Source organism: Euleptes europaea, chromosome 6, assembly GCF_029931775.1.
Source record: "Euleptes europaea isolate rEulEur1 chromosome 6, rEulEur1.hap1, whole genome shotgun sequence".
Classification (NCBI taxonomy): Eukaryota; Metazoa; Chordata; class Lepidosauria; order Squamata; family Sphaerodactylidae; genus Euleptes; species Euleptes europaea.
This window is the reverse complement of record NC_079317.1, coordinates 49,456,674-49,474,058: the sequence shown is the minus strand read 5'-3', so window position 1 is coordinate 49,474,058 and position 17,385 is coordinate 49,456,674. Positions and strand designations below refer to the sequence as shown.

The window sequence follows — 17,385 nt, the reverse complement described above, 5'->3', positions numbered from 1 at the left end:
GGGAGGAAATTGTCAATGGGATCTTGAGACAACATTTTCTGGTGCTCTAGTCAAAGCCAAAAAGAGTTAGATGCCCTAAAATACTTGGTAAGCAATAATGTCATGTCAAATCTTTGTCCATCTGTCCACCATAGTAGTCTCACTTCTCCTCCTTTCTTTGTATACTTTGTTGTCATTTTTGCTGTTTCATATTTCGATGTGCATGATCCACAAAGTAAAGAGTTCCTAAATCATGAGAGACGTGACTTGTTCTGTTCTTGCTGGGAATGCACATTGTTGTTCTATCAGGAAACTGTAAACATTGTTTTTGGGAAACTTTGTTTTGTCAGTTGACTATATGGTTTACAAACTTAACCCTCTACAGAACACAATAAAGAAGTTATCTCTTTCTGAATGACTTTTCCTTTAAAACAAAACACAAATGGAAGCCGATTTGTAATGAAACCACAATTGAATTGTTGGATTTCCTTGTGCATTTCTGTGGGAATTAAGAGCAGCTGATATGTCCCTGGAGACAAATGACTATTCCCCTTTCCTGCTGCAGCAATACAGTAGGATTTCAGCATAATCAAGTGGCTTGAGAATGTTTTTCATATGTCCCTTGGGGCTTTTGTATATGCAGTCTCCTTCCGGTGAGGTGAATGGGATGTCCCAACTGTACACTGGAAGGAGTTCCCACCTCCATAAGAAATCAGTATGGAACATTAGGGCATAAGAGTTCATCTCTGCCACTATCTTCTTAATATCATTGTTAAAAATGTATTCTGCCCAAGTTGACTTCTGGCCTTTCTGCTGAGGTTCTCCTCTATGGGCCTCAAATGATTTATTTATCCATGTAGCCCTGTATAACTACGAATGCATTTTTAAAATACCTCAGCATTGCAACAGAGTTACGAATCAGCAAAATCCATTTTAATTTAAAACAACGAATGCCAACAACTCACAGTTTGAGTAAATATTTGAGATTATTATGTTTTTTAAAAAAAAACTGCCTTTTTTTTGTACAGAATCTTGGAACATGGAAATATTTAACGTTTCCCCCAATTCTCAGGACTTGCTCCCCCTCCAGTTGTCATTTCTGCAACTGAGTTGATGCTTACCTTACTATATGTGAAGTCAAATTTTGAGGCAGTTGAAGTGAAGCTTGACCCCACCAGACCCTCTTGCATTTGGATTACAAGAGTTATGGAAAGGACAAACATTTATTTCACAAGACTAGATTGCAGATATGTTGTAATTACTCTCCACACAGTAATGCACATAGTACAATCTAAACTAAGTGTCAAGAGATTTTGACTTTACGCTAAGACTCGCCTTACAAAATTTCTGCATTGATTTTAGAAAAGAATATTAAAAGTGGTCCATCTACATCCAGGAGCGTATAGAACCATGAGCATACAGTACACTCTGTTCCGTGCATTCCCCTGCTCTTAAAAACATGGGAGGTAGAGACTAAACATTCTCACCAGCAAAACAAACGTCTTTCAATGGACTAACCCTTGCTACAGAACTCAAACGCTGGTATAAAACACCATCCAATAGCTGCCTTGGAGCCGTGTCCCTTGACATATCCAGTGTACTTAGAAAGATCCCTGATACTAACAAACTGAAGTTCTTATTTGGACAATCCTTGCATTGCCTTCCAAATCCATCATTGCTAAGGAAGGCACTATGTTTACTTGCTCTGAAGTTTCAAGCATAAGTTTCCAGTATCTCTGGAGAAGTATCTGCCATGGAGTGCCGCTTTCCAGATATGTAATGACAGATTACTCTTACCTTTTGAAAAGCCATAGATCCAACATTATTCATTCTTGCAGAATGAACTGTAAAAAGCACTGGAAGAAATATTTTGCAAGGAAAAGTGACAGAAGTTTCATATCTAATGGGGCTAAATACCCCTAACTGGGATGTCATTCACGCAAATCGAGGACACTGGCCTTGTTGTCAGTATAAAACAACAAAAATTCATATTTTTGTGTGAGGAATCTTGTTTCAGTTCAGTAGTTAGAAGCTGTTGTTCCCAGATGTTTGCAGATATATACAATTCATGTATAGATTATTTTACCAAAGCTATATGTCCTAATGAAATGTGAACACTCCTGAAACGTCACAATATCTATATTTACCATTAGGATTTCTTGGAATCCAGTTTTTGATTGTCTTCAGCGAAAAAGTAAACATTAAAAAGCAGCCAAAGGTGGTGAAAATACCCTCTCACATTCACATCTTGAAAAGAACACTGGGCATGTAGTATTCACAGGGCTAAATTACCCTGATCCTGTCCAAATCTGTTTAGTATTTCCAGAAGGAAGTTCCCAAAAAACTCGGTATTCTTTAAGCTCAGGGTCAGCAGGTGGAGGTGCGCTTCCTATACTGCTGAATGAGGGGCACCAGGCACTCTGGAAGGCCAGTCTGAAGCAAAAAAGGGTGATCCAGAAGTTCTTGTGCTGTTGCCCGCTCTACAGGGTCTCGTGTTAACATCCGTTCCAAGAAGTCCCTCAACACTGGGGATGTCTGTAGAAATAGAATGAGTTTCATGAAGAGTTACCAAGAATTAACAAGGTGTTATTTTTCCAAAATTAGTCAGGATTAAACATTTTAAAAATTCTCCAGATGGTTGCCACTGGATGAAATATAGGCCAGTCTCTCTTACAAAGGAACACAGTCTTCTTTGTAGATGTTCTCTTTATGTGCTACCATATTTCTCAGTGCCACAGATCTGAACCTTACATCAAGTGACGACTACACTGTACTTACAGTTGCTTATGTTTTTAGTTCTTGTTCTCAATAGCCAGCTGAAGTCAGTGTGGGCCAATGCACAGAGTGCTGAAGTTGGACCCAAGGAGATCTTGTGCTGAACTCATACCTTGGGATAAATTATTACAGATGCTCTCTATCCCATCCTTGTCACTTGCTTTGAGATCTACAGTACAATCCTAAGCAGTACAATCCTAAACAGAGTTACGCCCTTCTAAGCCCATTGACTTCAGTTAAAGATTGCACGTCTAGTGTGTGACACAGTACATATGGGTGTGGAATGGCATGTCCATAATATCCTGTCAAGCAGACATGCCCAGAGATCCAAGTTCAAACCCTGCTCAGTCCCAAACCTTATACAGATCTAAAATTAATCTATTCAACAGGGTTGGGGAAAAGAAGTATACACTTCCACCCTCAAGCTTTGGGACAGAATAGGAAATATTAACTATTAAATGGCAAGGAAGCAGCTATGGAGCACCACTTGCAATACGACAATCATGCTGTTGCATCTCAAAATCAGTCTACATGGAGACTTCTGAGATACAGACACTTATACAGCTGGCAGTGTGGCCAAAGGAAGTAAACACATTTAAAGCCAGTCATTCCTGAGTGAATTCTCCACGTCTGGGTGGGGAATGAAACACTGAACAGCCTCAGCATCTTATGGTATTCTGAGGTGAAATTTTGCTGCCTGTGGTGAACATATATAAATAATATAGGGATAAGAGAAGGAAAATTGGCTCTTTGCCACTTACTGTGCAATCCTAAGCAGAGTTTCTAAGACCACTGACCTCAAAACCAGAATTTAGGACCAGCCTACAGAAAACACTTCAGTGCAACCCCAAACAGTGATGTATCCTTCTAAGCTCATTGAAGCCCATTGAATGGTTGTGCCAGCACTTTTTTGTGATTATTTCCTGCACTGGCCACTAGATGTCAGCACCAGTCTGCAGGACTGACTCCCAAAAATCAGTTCTCAACAGTCTACAGCTCTGACTAGATCTCAGGTAAAATTAATCAATTCATTAACTAGTTGGATGTAGAGTCATAAAAGAATTAGTTTCCGTAAAGGAACAACTCAGCAGTACCAGGGTTTCTTGACCCATTCTATGTATTTAATTAGAAATATTACATACCAAAGTGGATCTCATAAAAGTCCATAAACTATCCAATCAGACTTTTCAATAGCTTCAGCGAATACTCACCCACCAGTATACACCCAAACCCTATTAATTCAACCAAAAGCCTTCTTTAAAAGTTATGCTGGGCACTTTCTTCTAAATTGTTGGGGCAGTTAGGAATTTCTGCTATGAAAAGCAGAGTGCCCTTACAGGCCCACATGAGGAGAGGAGATCTAGTAAGTATGTAGACCCTCGGCTTTAAAGGTTCAGACCAGCCTCTTGAATGGAATCTGGAAACATGCTGGCAACCAGTGTAGATGCTCAGCAGCTGGGCTAATCCATTTTTCAGGAACTGAAGTTTCAGAGATGTTTCTAAGGGCAGCCCTGTATAGAGCCCATTACAGTAATCTAGCCTTGACTTACAGTAGCATAGATCAATATGTCCTGGTTGGTTATATCCAAGATAAGGTCCAACACTTCTGAGTCAAATGTAACTGAAAAAAGAAGCCCAAACCCAACCAAGGCCTTGCTTGAGTAACTGACCAGAGTCTTAAGATCGCCCAGAAAAGTCTGGAAACCCACTGGATCCCTGAGTCTCTGACAGTGGTTCGACTGGGGCCTTCACTCTTGCGGAAGGCAGAGGACAAGGCCGCCTGGAGCCTTCAACAGGTAATTATCTCATTGTAAGATTTTCATTACCACCGTCTTGACCAGAAACCTTCCTGGTACAAAAACATGTAGATCTAGCTTATGTATTTTCTCATGCGTTGGGGCCAAAAAATTAGGACAGTGACTGCCTTGGTTGCAATGAAGGCATGAGCCTGAACAGATGAGGTACCCTCAACATGGATGTTAAAGTCATCTAGAATTATTAGTCTGAGATCACTGTCCCATAGCTGATCTGGAGAGCCGACTTAAGAGCTGCATTTAGTTGGACTTCAGCATTGCTGCAATCATTACAAGCTCCTAAACTGAAAGCACCTAAAAGCAAGAGAAAAGTTTCTACTGAGTGTGTATTTGCAGCGTACATACAGTGGGGATTTATAGCCACTGTGGCTTAACTTCCCAGAAGGGTAAGTTGCAGCAAAATAGCATGCAAAATTATTGTTGACGGCCTAAGGCCGTGTTGGCGAACCTATGGCACGGGTGCCACTTCCGGCACGCGTAGCCCTTTCTGCCGGCACGCACGGTTCCTCCAAGCCGCTGGCCTTTCCGGCTCTGCCCCACCCCGGATGGGGGAGGCTGTAGCCCAGGGGTGGGGAACCTCCGACATCATTGGCGGTGGCCCCCGGACTCTCCCACAGAAGCTGCCGCCATTGCCGCCGCTGGAGCGTGCGTGGCCAGCCAGGCGGGTGGGAGAGCGGGGAACAGAAGCCGAGCGCTCACACTCGGCATGGCCGGCGGCTTCTCCGGCGCCCTCTGGGCCTGTGCGGGCGGAGGGGCATGGCTGGTCGGTGGGTTCGAAGGAGGCACCCTCTGCCCCACCCTGCTCGCCTCTCACAAGCCTGCCGCCGCGCCCCACCGAGTGGCAAATCCAAGGCAAAACCTCCCATGCATAAATGGCCTCTTTCTTTTTCTGTCTCCCTCTGTCCTTTTCTTTCTCTCCCTTGCTCCATTTCTTTCTCCCTTTCTCTCTCTTTTTCTTTCTTTCTCTCCCTCCCTTCCTTCCCTTTCCCCCTCCCTTCCCTTCTTTCCTTCCTTCTTTCCCTCCAGCGGGCTTCTCCGGCACCCTCTGGGTCTGTGCGGGCGGAGGGGCGTGCAGTCCTATTCCACCTTTGAAGTGCCCACAAGCCATCCTCCAAACACCTTTCCATTTGTCTTGATATGTAGAGAGAAAACACTAAGGAACTAGTTGCCAATCTCCAGGTACTAGCTGGAGATCTGCTATTACAGGTGATCTCCAACCAATAGAGATCAGTTCCCCTGGAAAAAATTGCCACTTTGGCAATTGGATTCTATGGCACTGAAGTCCTTCCCCAAACCCCGCCCTTCTCAGGCGCCACCCCAAAAACCTCCCACTCATGGCGAAGAGGAACTTGGCAACCCTAGCCTCTCCCTCTGGGCCCCCTCTGGGGGTGGTATTCAGGTTAAATTGCCGCACTGGCACTCGGCGATAAATAAGTGGGTTTTTGGTTGCAGTTTGGGCACTCGGTCTCTAAAAGGTTCGCCATCACTGGCCTAAGGTGTAATTTTGTGCAACTTCAAAGTAAATAATTTGTAATTCAAAGTAAAAATTTGTAATTATTTACTTTTTAAAACCACTTAGTCGTTTATTAGATGCAGGAATTCCTTGCAAACATACTGACCTTATGAGAATTCTTTATTTTGGGAGGAGGGCTGTCTCGAAGCCTCTTCATTGCTTGGACTGGAGAGTCACTGAAATAGGGGGGTTCTCCATCCACCATCTCTATCACCATGATCCCCAAAGACCAGATATCTACCTGCAGAAGTACAACATTGCACAAGTGTAGATGGTCCCCTGGTTTACTCTAGTTAATGTAACTTCCCATCAAGAAACAGAACAGTAAAAGGTGCAGTAACTTAGCCTCATTAAGGCCATTTAAAGGAGAGAAGTAGTAGAAGTTAGCAAACGTCTTCATTTGTGCATATTTAGCAAAGAAGGTCTCTCCCCATACTGATGAGTGAGCATCCCTTGGTCAGTTGGAATTGGACTTGGCAAAATAAAATATTGGGGGAGGGGAATAGGGCTCCCCCCACCCCCCATCCCAGATTGTGGAACTGGGAAATCCTGTTGTCCTGATGAGCAGGAGCATGATGGGATTTCCAGTTTCCCCATCCCCGTCTGCCCCTGAATCCTGCCCAACTCCCTGCTTTCTTCCCACTTACTGGCCTGATCTGGGGATGGAAGGCTCACTTCAGGCCTCCCTCCCTCCTTGGCCCCTGAAACACCATCATTCCAGGGGCCAAGGACCCTGAGCAAAGTAGCTATGTCTGGGGAGACTGAGATGCAGGACAAGCACTGGGGGCAGCCAACATCTCCTGGGATTTGTGGTGCTTCGGTGCTAACGTTCCAGCATTTCAAGCTCTACGGGAGGAAGGTGACCTCCTCTTTGCCTTGGATGATGACGGGAATGGTGTTTCAGACTGTGTCTCAGGAATGCAAAATAAGCAAAGCTGTCTCATAATTGTCCCAACCCTCCGGATTTCAGTATAACCTCACCCTACCTTTCAGAGTGACAGCAACAGGGCAGGGAGAGGAAATTTCAGCACTTAATGATCAAGGTGCTTGAACTCAATTAGCCTTTCTTGTTCCCATCCTTTAATTATATTACAAACATGTAGGTAGGGCTTTTTAAAAAAGAATCATTTCATAATACCCAGTGGGAATAATAAAAGTCTATCGTGTTTCATTGGTGCTTTGTAGTGCAACCCTAAGCAGAATTACACCCTTGTAAGTCCACTAAAGCCAATGCTTAGGATTGCCCTGATGGTCACTCTTGCCTAGTGTGACCCATGGGAAAGAGGGGTAGGAGCCTTGACAAATGGTTGCTAACATTTCTTAATGACGGTGGATGGTACCCAGAATAAAGAAAGCATTTGTTTCTTTTCCGTTTTATTTTCAGGCAACAACTTGCTTTTCCCTGTCCTGAATCATCACTTCTGTGGAGGCACAAGTGTCACACTTCACAGTTTATTCTTTGTATATATCTATGTTCATCAACTATTGTTGTAGCTAGGTTCAGGAATATTTTGGCCAATTAATCCTTGTTCACGACATAAATCCAAAGCTGCAGTTGCAGTGTTCAGGGAAAAATTCGTACTTTGGAATAATTCCTAGCCAATCTCAGATGTCATTTGTTTAAAAAAGAAAAGGATCTTCAAGTCCCTATGATCACAGCACAGTAGTGCTCAGAGCATTTGCCAAAACACTCAAAAACAAAGAGAACTTTTAGCATCTTTTCATCCTGTTGTATTTAGGACTGCCATTGCCCCCGTTCTTTTACAGGATATCCTTAGAAATGCTGGTGCTCATCCAAAATTAGGAAATCATTTTGTGTGTGTGTAAAGTGCCGTCAAGTCCCAGCCAACATATGGCAACCCAGTAAGGTTTTCAAGGCAAGAGACTTAATAGAGATGATTTGCCGTTGCTTTCCTCTGCATAGCAACCCTGGTATTCCTTGGTGATCTCCCATCCAAGTACTAACCAGGGCTAACCCCCCTGCTTAGCTTCTGAGATCTGACAAGGCTAGCCCCGGCCATCCAGGGCAGGGCAGGAAATTATTAGTTAATTATTATTAGCAATATACTGGGGATAGATAGGCCAAGTCAGTCTGCAAAGTTATTCTTAGTTATGGATTTATGGGTTTGGCCGTAGTTGAAGATATTTCTATTTTTAGACTATATGATCACTTCTGACCACAACCAAACTATTTCAGATGCAATACCCATGATAGTTCTTGAGTGAGGTAGAATTTTAGAGGAGCTGGAATAGTCCTGAAGGACACATAATCAAATTCTTGCTTCCATAGACGAACATGGCATCCTCTGTTTGAGCCACATCGCTCTCAAATAATAAAAGCATGGCACAAGATACTGAACCATGCCAGACGAAATGTACCTATCTAGGCAAAGGAATGGGTTAAGCAAAGCAGCTTTAGTTTGGCTCCAGCAGATGAGCCCTCTGTTGATTTGCTGCCTGTTCTGCAGTTCAAGGTCCATACTCACCTCTGTGGTATATGGAGACCTTGAAATAACCTCAGGAGCCATCCAATAAGGTGTTCCTACTAAGGACTTCCTTTTTGGTACATCCTTACTGATTTGAGCACAGAAGCCAAAATCAGAGAGTTTCACCTATGTGAAAGAAGAAAACAGCAATACTTAACATCCTACGCAAAAGTTAAGAAAATTGAGTCAAGGAAAAAGAATATGACAAAGAAACATATGGAGATGAACCAGAATGCAGGAGCAGAAAGTGAAAAATGAAGCTATTCTATACTATCAGATTATTTAGCCCAGTACAGTCAACTTTGACTAGCAGCAATTCCCAAAGACATACGTCTTTCCCAGCCCTGCTACCTGAGATTTTTGTTGCCAGATATTTCTTTATGCACACGAAAGATGCACTCCACCACTGTGCTTTTGCCCCTTCTCTAAAGGCTCTGGGAAGGCTGAACAAGAATTACAGGGAGAGACAAAAGCTGCAGAAATTACCCTTCCATCAAGGGTCAGGAGAATAGAGTCGCTCTTGATGTCTCTGTGAATCACACCTTGGGAATGCAGGTAGGCAAGTGCCTGCAGGACTGACTCACACACAGTAGCAATTTGCTCTTCATTCAGTCTGGAAGAGAACAGCAAGCAAGCCAAAAATTGTGAGCAGGAGCATTTTCTTTCATAAAACACAAACAAATTATTAATGCACTTCTGTTACAGCAGGAAATTGAAGGCAAGTTCCTATTCCATTTCCCATCACTGAATTCGCTAACCAGAGGATGTGCCAGTAGCAAGTAACTTAGAGGCCCAAATTACATGTTAAAGTGGAAATCCATGCTCAGACATCACAACATGGTTGTTTGTTTTACTCTAGAAAACAGCTTTGGGATGGATGGAGGCAGAATCAGAGCTGTGGTGCTGGGCAAAGGGGGTTATTACTCCCCTGCCTGCACCATTTTCCCAATGGGACCCCTCCACACACTATTGCCATTAGCCCTGATAAGGAAACAACACCTGGCTGAGCTGAAACCATGGTCCTTGGATGCTATAACATGCATAACAGATAGATTTGAACTGTCGCATTTTTATCCCATCCAGCCTACAAAACGGTAGGTGGCATACACCGTTCTCCCCTCCTCTGCTTTGTCCTCACAATAGCCCTGTAAGGTACCTTAGGCTGAGAAAAAAATAACTGGTCCAAAGTCATGCAGTGATCTTTATGGCTCAGGACAGATTTGAACCTGGATCTCCCAGGTCCTAGCCTGGCACTCAAACCACTACACCGACCACAGATTGGCTCACACTAGACAGAAGTCAAAAACAGTTTGCTGCTTTGTGTAAGATGGAACAGATTAACAACCAGTTGTTGTAGTGGTGGTTTTTTTCCTACCTGATCTGGGACAGAATATCTGTGAGGGCTCCTCCCTGGAGAAATTCCATCAGTACCCAGAGCTCATCACCCACCAGATAGCTTTTATACATCTCCACCACATTGGCATGCTGGTAATCTCTCATTATCACCACCTGGGAAGGACAGAGAAAGACAAATTGCTTTTGATGCACACCGCCATCTGACACCCTTGTGATCTGCATTCGCTATCCATAGCTCTGCCCAAACTACAGCAATGTGGAGACTGGGGGAAATAATCACAATGATGTCAAAAAAAACGAGCCCCAAATTGACCTTACGAAAGCTGGGAATCAATGTCCTGCCCAGAAAGTCAGACTCGTGTTGTTCATCTCCCTAACCCATATTAGGGCCACCAGCCAATATCGCATTAATATGCTGGCCATATCCTCTTTTCCTTCTCATTTCCCCTTTAGAATAATCTCTTTTGTCGTAAGTGTGTGAAATTAATTTCTCTTTCCCTTTAGACCCCGTCACCTCATTAAAAAGGAGCTCCCGCCGCTGCTGCTTCCGCAGGTCCATCATCTTCACGGCCACCTGCCGCCCAGAATGCTTTTCGCGAGCGATGCAGACAATGCCAGTCGACCCCTCCCCGATCTTCACATAGCTTTCCAGCATCATCCTGGGATCACCTTGGTCCACCACCATCCTCAGGGCAGCTTTGAACTGCTCGTGAGTCACGACGGCTGGGTCCTCGTTGCCTGGCTGTGCTTTAGAGTCCAAAGGAAGGTGAAGGTTGCTGGAGCTGGTTTGCGTGTGTCTGTTCCGGGGGGACCCTGCTGGCGAAGGCCTGCCCGGGGGCAAAGCTGCAGTCTTCTCAGTCACTGGAGATTTCTGAGGGGTGCCAGCTTCTGAAATCCTGGCATAATCAGGCACTGGCTGGTCAGAAGGAAGGGACTGGGCTTTGGCTGCCGGGCTGTGGGGTGAACCCCAGTGCTGTGGTGGCCTGAAGAAAGGATTAGGCTTGAGAAGAATGGGGGGGGGGGAAGAGTGTTATAAAATTACAGAGGGCAGGCATCTGGCATCAAAGTTTGGCTCTCAACACCCACAAAGTTAATGCAATCCAATTGTTGTATTCAGCTTGGATCAGTCAGATCTGGTTTCAGGTATTTTCTGTCGAATGATGTGGTGGCCTGGGTGGATCTTGCACCCCAAAGGCCCAAACTAGACGTAATGTGTTCTCATAACTTTATTGTCAGATGGCAAATCGAGCCCCCCCCCATCACAGGACAAATAATGTCCCCTAGGGCTGTTTTGTGTTGGCAAAACAGTGCGGGGAAAGGCTGAACCCCCTTCCTCACACACCACAAGCCTGATCTGAATTAGGCCTCTCTAGTGCTTGGGGAGTTAATTTCTAGCAGCTGCCATTTGACGTCTAGTTTGGCCCTAAACTACTGTTGTCAGTCTCAGAAACTGGAACTGTGACCGATCCCACAAGCCGGTTGCCAGGATGAAGTACATTGCATAGGCTTTCCTGCATCTTTAATGAGAACATAAAACCAACACTGGCTAGAACTTACTCTTGATTTAAGGATGGCTCTCTTCCATTTCCTCTCATGCATTAATGACATTCATATGTGCTAAAAAGGCTCAAGGGAGCTTTCAGAGCTAATTCTGAAAATTGTTTAGGAAAGCACTGATCCTGTACCATCACTGTATAAATAATAGATTCTCACATGGCTGTGTATGGGGATGAGGAAACTCACATGGCTGTGTATGGGGATGAGGAAACTGTTTACCGTTCTTTAAGTAAGAAAAATAAACCTTAAAGCATCAGACTAGGGTGACCCAAGTTCTAATCCACAGTGTGATACCTTGGGCCAGTCATACACTCGTAGCCAACCCTACCTCACAGAGTTGATGTGAGGATAAAATGGAGGAGAGAAGAAAGATATAAGCTGCTTTAGATGCCCAGTGAGGAGAAAAGTGGGGTATAAATGAAGTAAACCAAGCCTGAAATGTCCCCTAGAAGCTAAAATGACTAAACTCAGGCTATCGTACCTTGGTCACATTATGAGAAGACAAGAGTCACTGGAAAAAGCAATAATGATTGTAACAAATTGAAAGCAGCAGGAAAAGAGGAAGAGCCAATATGAGATGGATTGACCTTATAAAGGAAGCCATGGCCCTCAGTTAGTAAGACCTGAGCAAGGCTGTTCACAATAGGATGTTTTGGAGGATATTAACTCACAGGGTCGCCATGAGTTGGAAGAGACTTGATGGCACACACAAATGAAGTTTAAAAAATGACAGAGCATTGCTATGGGATAGGAGGAAGCGAGTCCTGAACCTTCTTTTTAAAGATCTGTAAGAGCATTCATGTGATAATATCACATGTGCTCACCTTTGACCAATCATTAGCACTATTTTATAAATATTTCAATTATTTTAAAAGTGTACAGGCATGGAATGAGGAGGCAGTGGTGTCAAATCATACGAATTAGATATATATCAGCACAGTACTGCTTATTCTTGGAAGGGAAGGCCTGAATTTCAAGAGGCAACATGCTATAAACCCCATGAAAAAAATAGTTTGGCAGCAATGGACACAAAAGGGGGGGGGAGATGGGCATTTCCTCATGTCTGCAGATGTGCTGTCCATAAACCACTAGTGCTATGTGTGAAAATACCCTCAGTTCATTAAGGGTAGTAGCTCAGTTTCATTTGTTCCAGCTAGTTTCACACATCTATTATCTCCATGGCAACAACCTATCATATGTTGCTTAACAAAATGCCATCTAATCTTGGAGAAAGACACTGCGAAAGTGCTAACAGGTCAAGACAATATATAAATCGAGGCTACATTGTGGGAAGGGGGAGGGAAGAACTTTCAGTGGAGCTTCAGATGAGCCTTATTAAGATACCCCCCAAGTTTTGTAAACATTGGGTCAGGGGGTCTCGAGATATGGGCTCCACCCCTTTTCCCTCCCCCCCTTTTCCATTTCTATGGCTGCAGGGGGCGCTTGTTTGGGGATACAGCCCCCAAACTTTCAGCATAACTTCATACAATCCTTCTTAAGATACCACCCAAGTTTTGTAAAGATGGGTTCAGTGGGGGCAGAAATATCGGCTCCCCCCTTTTCTCTTTCCGTGGCCGCAGGGGGCGCATTTTTGAGGATGCAGATCCCAAACTTTGAGCGGAGCTTCAGACAAGGCTTCTTAAGAGACCACCCAAGTTTTGTAAACATTGGGTCAGGGGGTCCCGAGATATGGGCTTTCCCCTTTCCCCTTTCCCCTATTGGGATGAATGGATCAGCTGATCCTGTGCATCTCCAGAGCAAAACGTCCCGTGCCTAATTGGAATCATCTTGGATTACAAGTCCTCCCCAGCCCCTGGAACAGAAGACAGCCACAGTAAGACCCCTTTGGGGGCTTTAATCTATAATTTTTCTCCTGTGTGTGTGTGGGGGGGAGCAGTTTCTGTGGGTGGGGGGGAAGGCAAAGGGGGCTTTTGCCGGTTCTGCCTGGGGGTGTGTTCCCCCTCGAGTCTCTCTCTCCCTGGTTTGAGGGGGGGTTTTCAGTTGTGTGTCTTCAGGTTTTCCCTCATTCATAAGAGCGGTTAGGTCTATTTGGATGCTTGCTCAAAACTTGTTTTCAAATGGTGACTTAAAGAATGCATTTGGAGTCCGATGCAAAAGGGGAAATTCCACCCCTGCTCATTATGCATAGCTAGCTGCCTCTGTCTCTTTCCATGGTTTGCAAACTCCCAGGTGTCAGGTGTTGCTTTGCACAGTTGCAAAGGTGTTGCTTACAAGGTTGTGTTGCTTTTGCTGTCGTGTTGCTTGCAGTTGTGTTGCAATGCTTTGCAAACGTATCAGCTGTTTGTCGGGGCTGAGAGCTTTGTGCGTGGGCGGCAAGCTCTGCTCAGAGATGCACATTAAGGGTGGGGGGGACCCCTTTCGGGGCCCATATCTCAGCCCCCCCCTGACCCAATCTTTACAAAACTTGGGGGGTCTTTCAAGAAGCGTCCTTTGAAGCTCCGTTCAAAGTTTGGGACTTCTACCCCCAAAAATGCCCCCCCCAGAGCCGCAGAAAGGCGCGGTTGTGTTTTTAATGGCTTTATTCAGCCGAATTTTTTTCCCGAACTTTGAATTCCCGCCGAATTGCACGGACCCGAAGCGGGGGAGTTCGGACTTCGGCATATCCCGAATCTAAACGGGCCGAATTCAGCCGAATCCGAACTATACCAAAAAAAAATTTAATTCAACAGCCCTACTGTTTTATGTTAATGCACGAACGGTGTCATCCATTGACCAGTTGATTTAGAAGGATGTAGCTTTGCTTAGGATAGCACTGTGAGCCACCTGGGAAGCCTTTTGGGAGTAGAGGTGGGGGGGTATACATTTTTAAATAAATAAATACTGTGTCTAGTAGTGAAATGTTTATGCCAAATATGAAAGCAGCAAAATCAGGCCAAGCACAGACACGACAGGTGTTTCTACAAACTTGGGAGGCACCTCAGATATGCAGAAAAATATTATCTTGTACATTAATAAAAGGGGGGAAAACACTCTGCCTGTTGAGGTCTCTCACACAGCAGCTGCAGAGAATGGCTGTTAAAAAATTAAGGAGAGCCCATTTGGGTGCAGAATGCCACCACAGCTCTCCTGCTCCTGTGGAGTATTCTGTGCATGTGAAGCAGCAAAAACAGGGAAAGAACTCACCCAGTGCGGGAAAATGGATTGGGGGAGCCCTTTCTTCCCCCTGCAGGAGCATTCCATCCAAGCCCATTTGGGTCTATTTTTTTAAAAGCCATTCTACACGGCTGCTGTGACTGCTGTAGGGTTGCCAACCTCCAGGTGGTGCCTGGAAATCTCCTGGAATTACAACTGATCTCTAGAAAACAGATCAGTTCCCCTGGAGAAAATGGCTACTTTATAAGGTAGTGTCTGTGGCATTATACCCCAGTGTGGTTCTTTCCATCCCAAATGCCTACCCTCCCAGACTCCACCTTCCCCCACCCCCCAAATCCAGGAATTTCCCAACCTGGAGCTGGCAGCCCTAGACTGCAGGAAACCTAAGTCTTTAATAATCCGAACAATTTAGTTTGGCTGTTTGCATGTCCCAGGAGTAGGGTTGCCAGCCTCCAGGTGGTGGCTGGAGATCTCCCACTGTTATGACTGATCTCCAGGCAATAGAAATCAGTTCACCTGGAGAAAATAGCCATGTTGGAAGGTAGCCTCTATGGCATTATTCCTCATTGAAGTCCCTCCCCAAACCCACCCTCTTCAGGCTCCACCTCCAAAATCTCCAGGTATTTCCCAACCCAGGGCTGGCAACCCTATCCAGGAGGGAAGCTTCTACCCCAAGCAAAATCTCCGCTGATGGGAGATTGTGGTCAGCAGAGTGGAACTTCCTTCTGCTGCAGCCCAAAATGTCTCCTGAAATGCTGGAGCCTCTCCCTCCCCCTCCACCCCCGAAAAGCATATCAAGGCAATAACGTATCTACTATGTGGGAGGACAGAAATGGTTAAAATGCTCCCCTTCCATTCACATACATATTCCACTATATCCAACCCAATGTTTAGAAGAATAGAAAATTGGGGGGCAGAGGAAAGAGTGGGATTTCCCACTCATTTAACTCTCATGAACATGTTCCTCATGGACCCCTAGCTTGTTATTAATGATATCAAAACAAGAACACTGCTATTTGTATCCTTTTAAGGCAGAAAAACAGCATATAAATAGCCTTAAATGGGATAGACCTCAAAATTCAGTAAGCCTGGATTTCCAGTTTTGTCTCTGGTCAACTGAGTCACTTCCATCCATTCATGTGATGCCATGATTTTCTGGAAACAAACATCTCACATTTCTCAGCGTCTTGCCTGATGATCAAAGCAAGTACGTTTAGACAAAGCTGCCTTAATTGTGTAGGCAGCAAATAATGGCACCCCAAGATCAGAGCTTGTCTTCTGTTAAGATCTCAACATGAAACTTTCCGGTTCATGGCAGGACAAAGTAAGTTTTGTGCGCATTTGCTACTCTCATGTTATACTTCCCATAAATAAACTGCTAATATGAACACTGTTTTTATGAGCTGCCATCAAAATCAGACTGGACTTGTTGGGCATTCGGCATTCCTTGAACACCAGGGCCTTCTTCTCACACAAGGGCCTGCAAAATCATTGCCCATTTAAAAATTCAGCTTGGATTTTTTGTTTTTTCTGATTGTTTCTAAACGATAAAATGGAGAATAAGTATTTTGGCTCATTTTTGTAAGCAGAGCTGAAAGCAAATTGCTACCTTAAGAATCCAGCTGAAGCTGCAGTGAAAGATTTAAGTGAGAAAAAATACAATTACCCAAATTGGAGCACTGGCCAGAGTGCCTAAGCAGTCTTGGGAAACTGTCCAGAGAATTTCAATAAGTATAAGTGATCCCAGTGTTACTGGCACAGTGACTTGTAGAGTTATGGAGTTACATTGGCATAATGTCGATCTGGATCCATTTCAAAAGGAATCCAGATTCTTTCCTGTAGAGCTTAAGGGATCACCCACATAACTTCTGAACTAATTCAGCCCTGCTTTATTATGGAATGCAATGCAGCCAAGTCTAAGAGCTGACATGGCTGTAGGATATATTTATAGTTTATAGTCTGCCTTTTAAAGAGAGTTTATGGATCCCTAAAAGATTGCTGGTTTGCTACAGCTGTATTTAAAATAGTTAATGCTTAGGTACTGATGCAAGATGGATGGTGTATGCATTATTACAGTTAGGGATGTCAGCCTCCAGGTGGGGCCTGGGGAATCCCCCGAAATTACAACTCATCTCCAGACTACAGAGGTCATGGAGAAAAGGGATGCTTTGAAGGGTGGACTCTGTGGCATTCAACCCCACTGAGGTCCCTGTCCTGCCCAGGCTCCATCCCCAAATCTCCAGGAGTTTCCCAACCTGGATCTGGCAACTATATCTCAATATCCCCAGCCGGTGGCCAGTGGGGGACCTGGCAACCCAGAGAAAACAGTAATGGCACTAAACATACACACAGGAGAAAGCTGTACTTGAGTAGTCCAGGGCAGAGAGGCTGGACTAGCAAGTAATGAGTTGAGGAAATCTGGCTACTGTAACTAAGGGTGTGTTGCAGGATGTTTATTTCTAGGTCTGGACACTTGCTACATCCCTGTTAAACTGCTGAAATTTGGAAAGGTAATTATAGCAAGTTCTGTTTTAGAAAGCTATTAAGAAAGCTTTTTTGTTTCCATTTTCCTGACATAGAGTTTGAGGGTCCCAGTATGCTCCCCCTTGTCTATACATAGCAAGCTATCATCAATAAACTTTTTTTTAACCTTTGGCCCTTGCAGCAATACACAAGGAAGTGTACGTTCATTCTGCATAACACATCACATCTGGAGACACACAGAGATGCAAGTAATTGCCTGTCAGAAATTATTTCCCTGTCTTCAGCCTGCACCTCCCTTCCATTCCAG

The 17,385-nt window shown here is 44.4% G+C and overlaps 1 protein-coding gene across 1 annotated transcript in view; it reads right to left on the bottom strand.

Annotated features, from left to right (window-relative positions):
* Window positions 1-1,872: 1,872 nt before the first annotated feature.
* The window catches only part of PAK6 (p21 (RAC1) activated kinase 6), a 39,955-nt gene continuing 24,442 nt past the window's right edge, over window positions 1,873-17,385 (bottom strand). The window contains exons 4-9 of the mRNA XM_056851531.1: window positions 10,438-10,923; window positions 9,943-10,076; window positions 9,054-9,180; window positions 8,568-8,693; window positions 6,188-6,322; window positions 1,873-2,514 (exon numbers count right to left, since the gene is read on the bottom strand). Of these exons, the coding sequence (XP_056707509.1) occupies window positions 2,347-2,514; window positions 6,188-6,322; window positions 8,568-8,693; window positions 9,054-9,180; window positions 9,943-10,076; window positions 10,438-10,923 (1,176 nt within the window). The 3' untranslated portion in view covers window positions 1,873-2,346. The remainder of the gene's footprint in view (window positions 2,515-6,187; window positions 6,323-8,567; window positions 8,694-9,053; window positions 9,181-9,942; window positions 10,077-10,437; window positions 10,924-17,385) is intronic.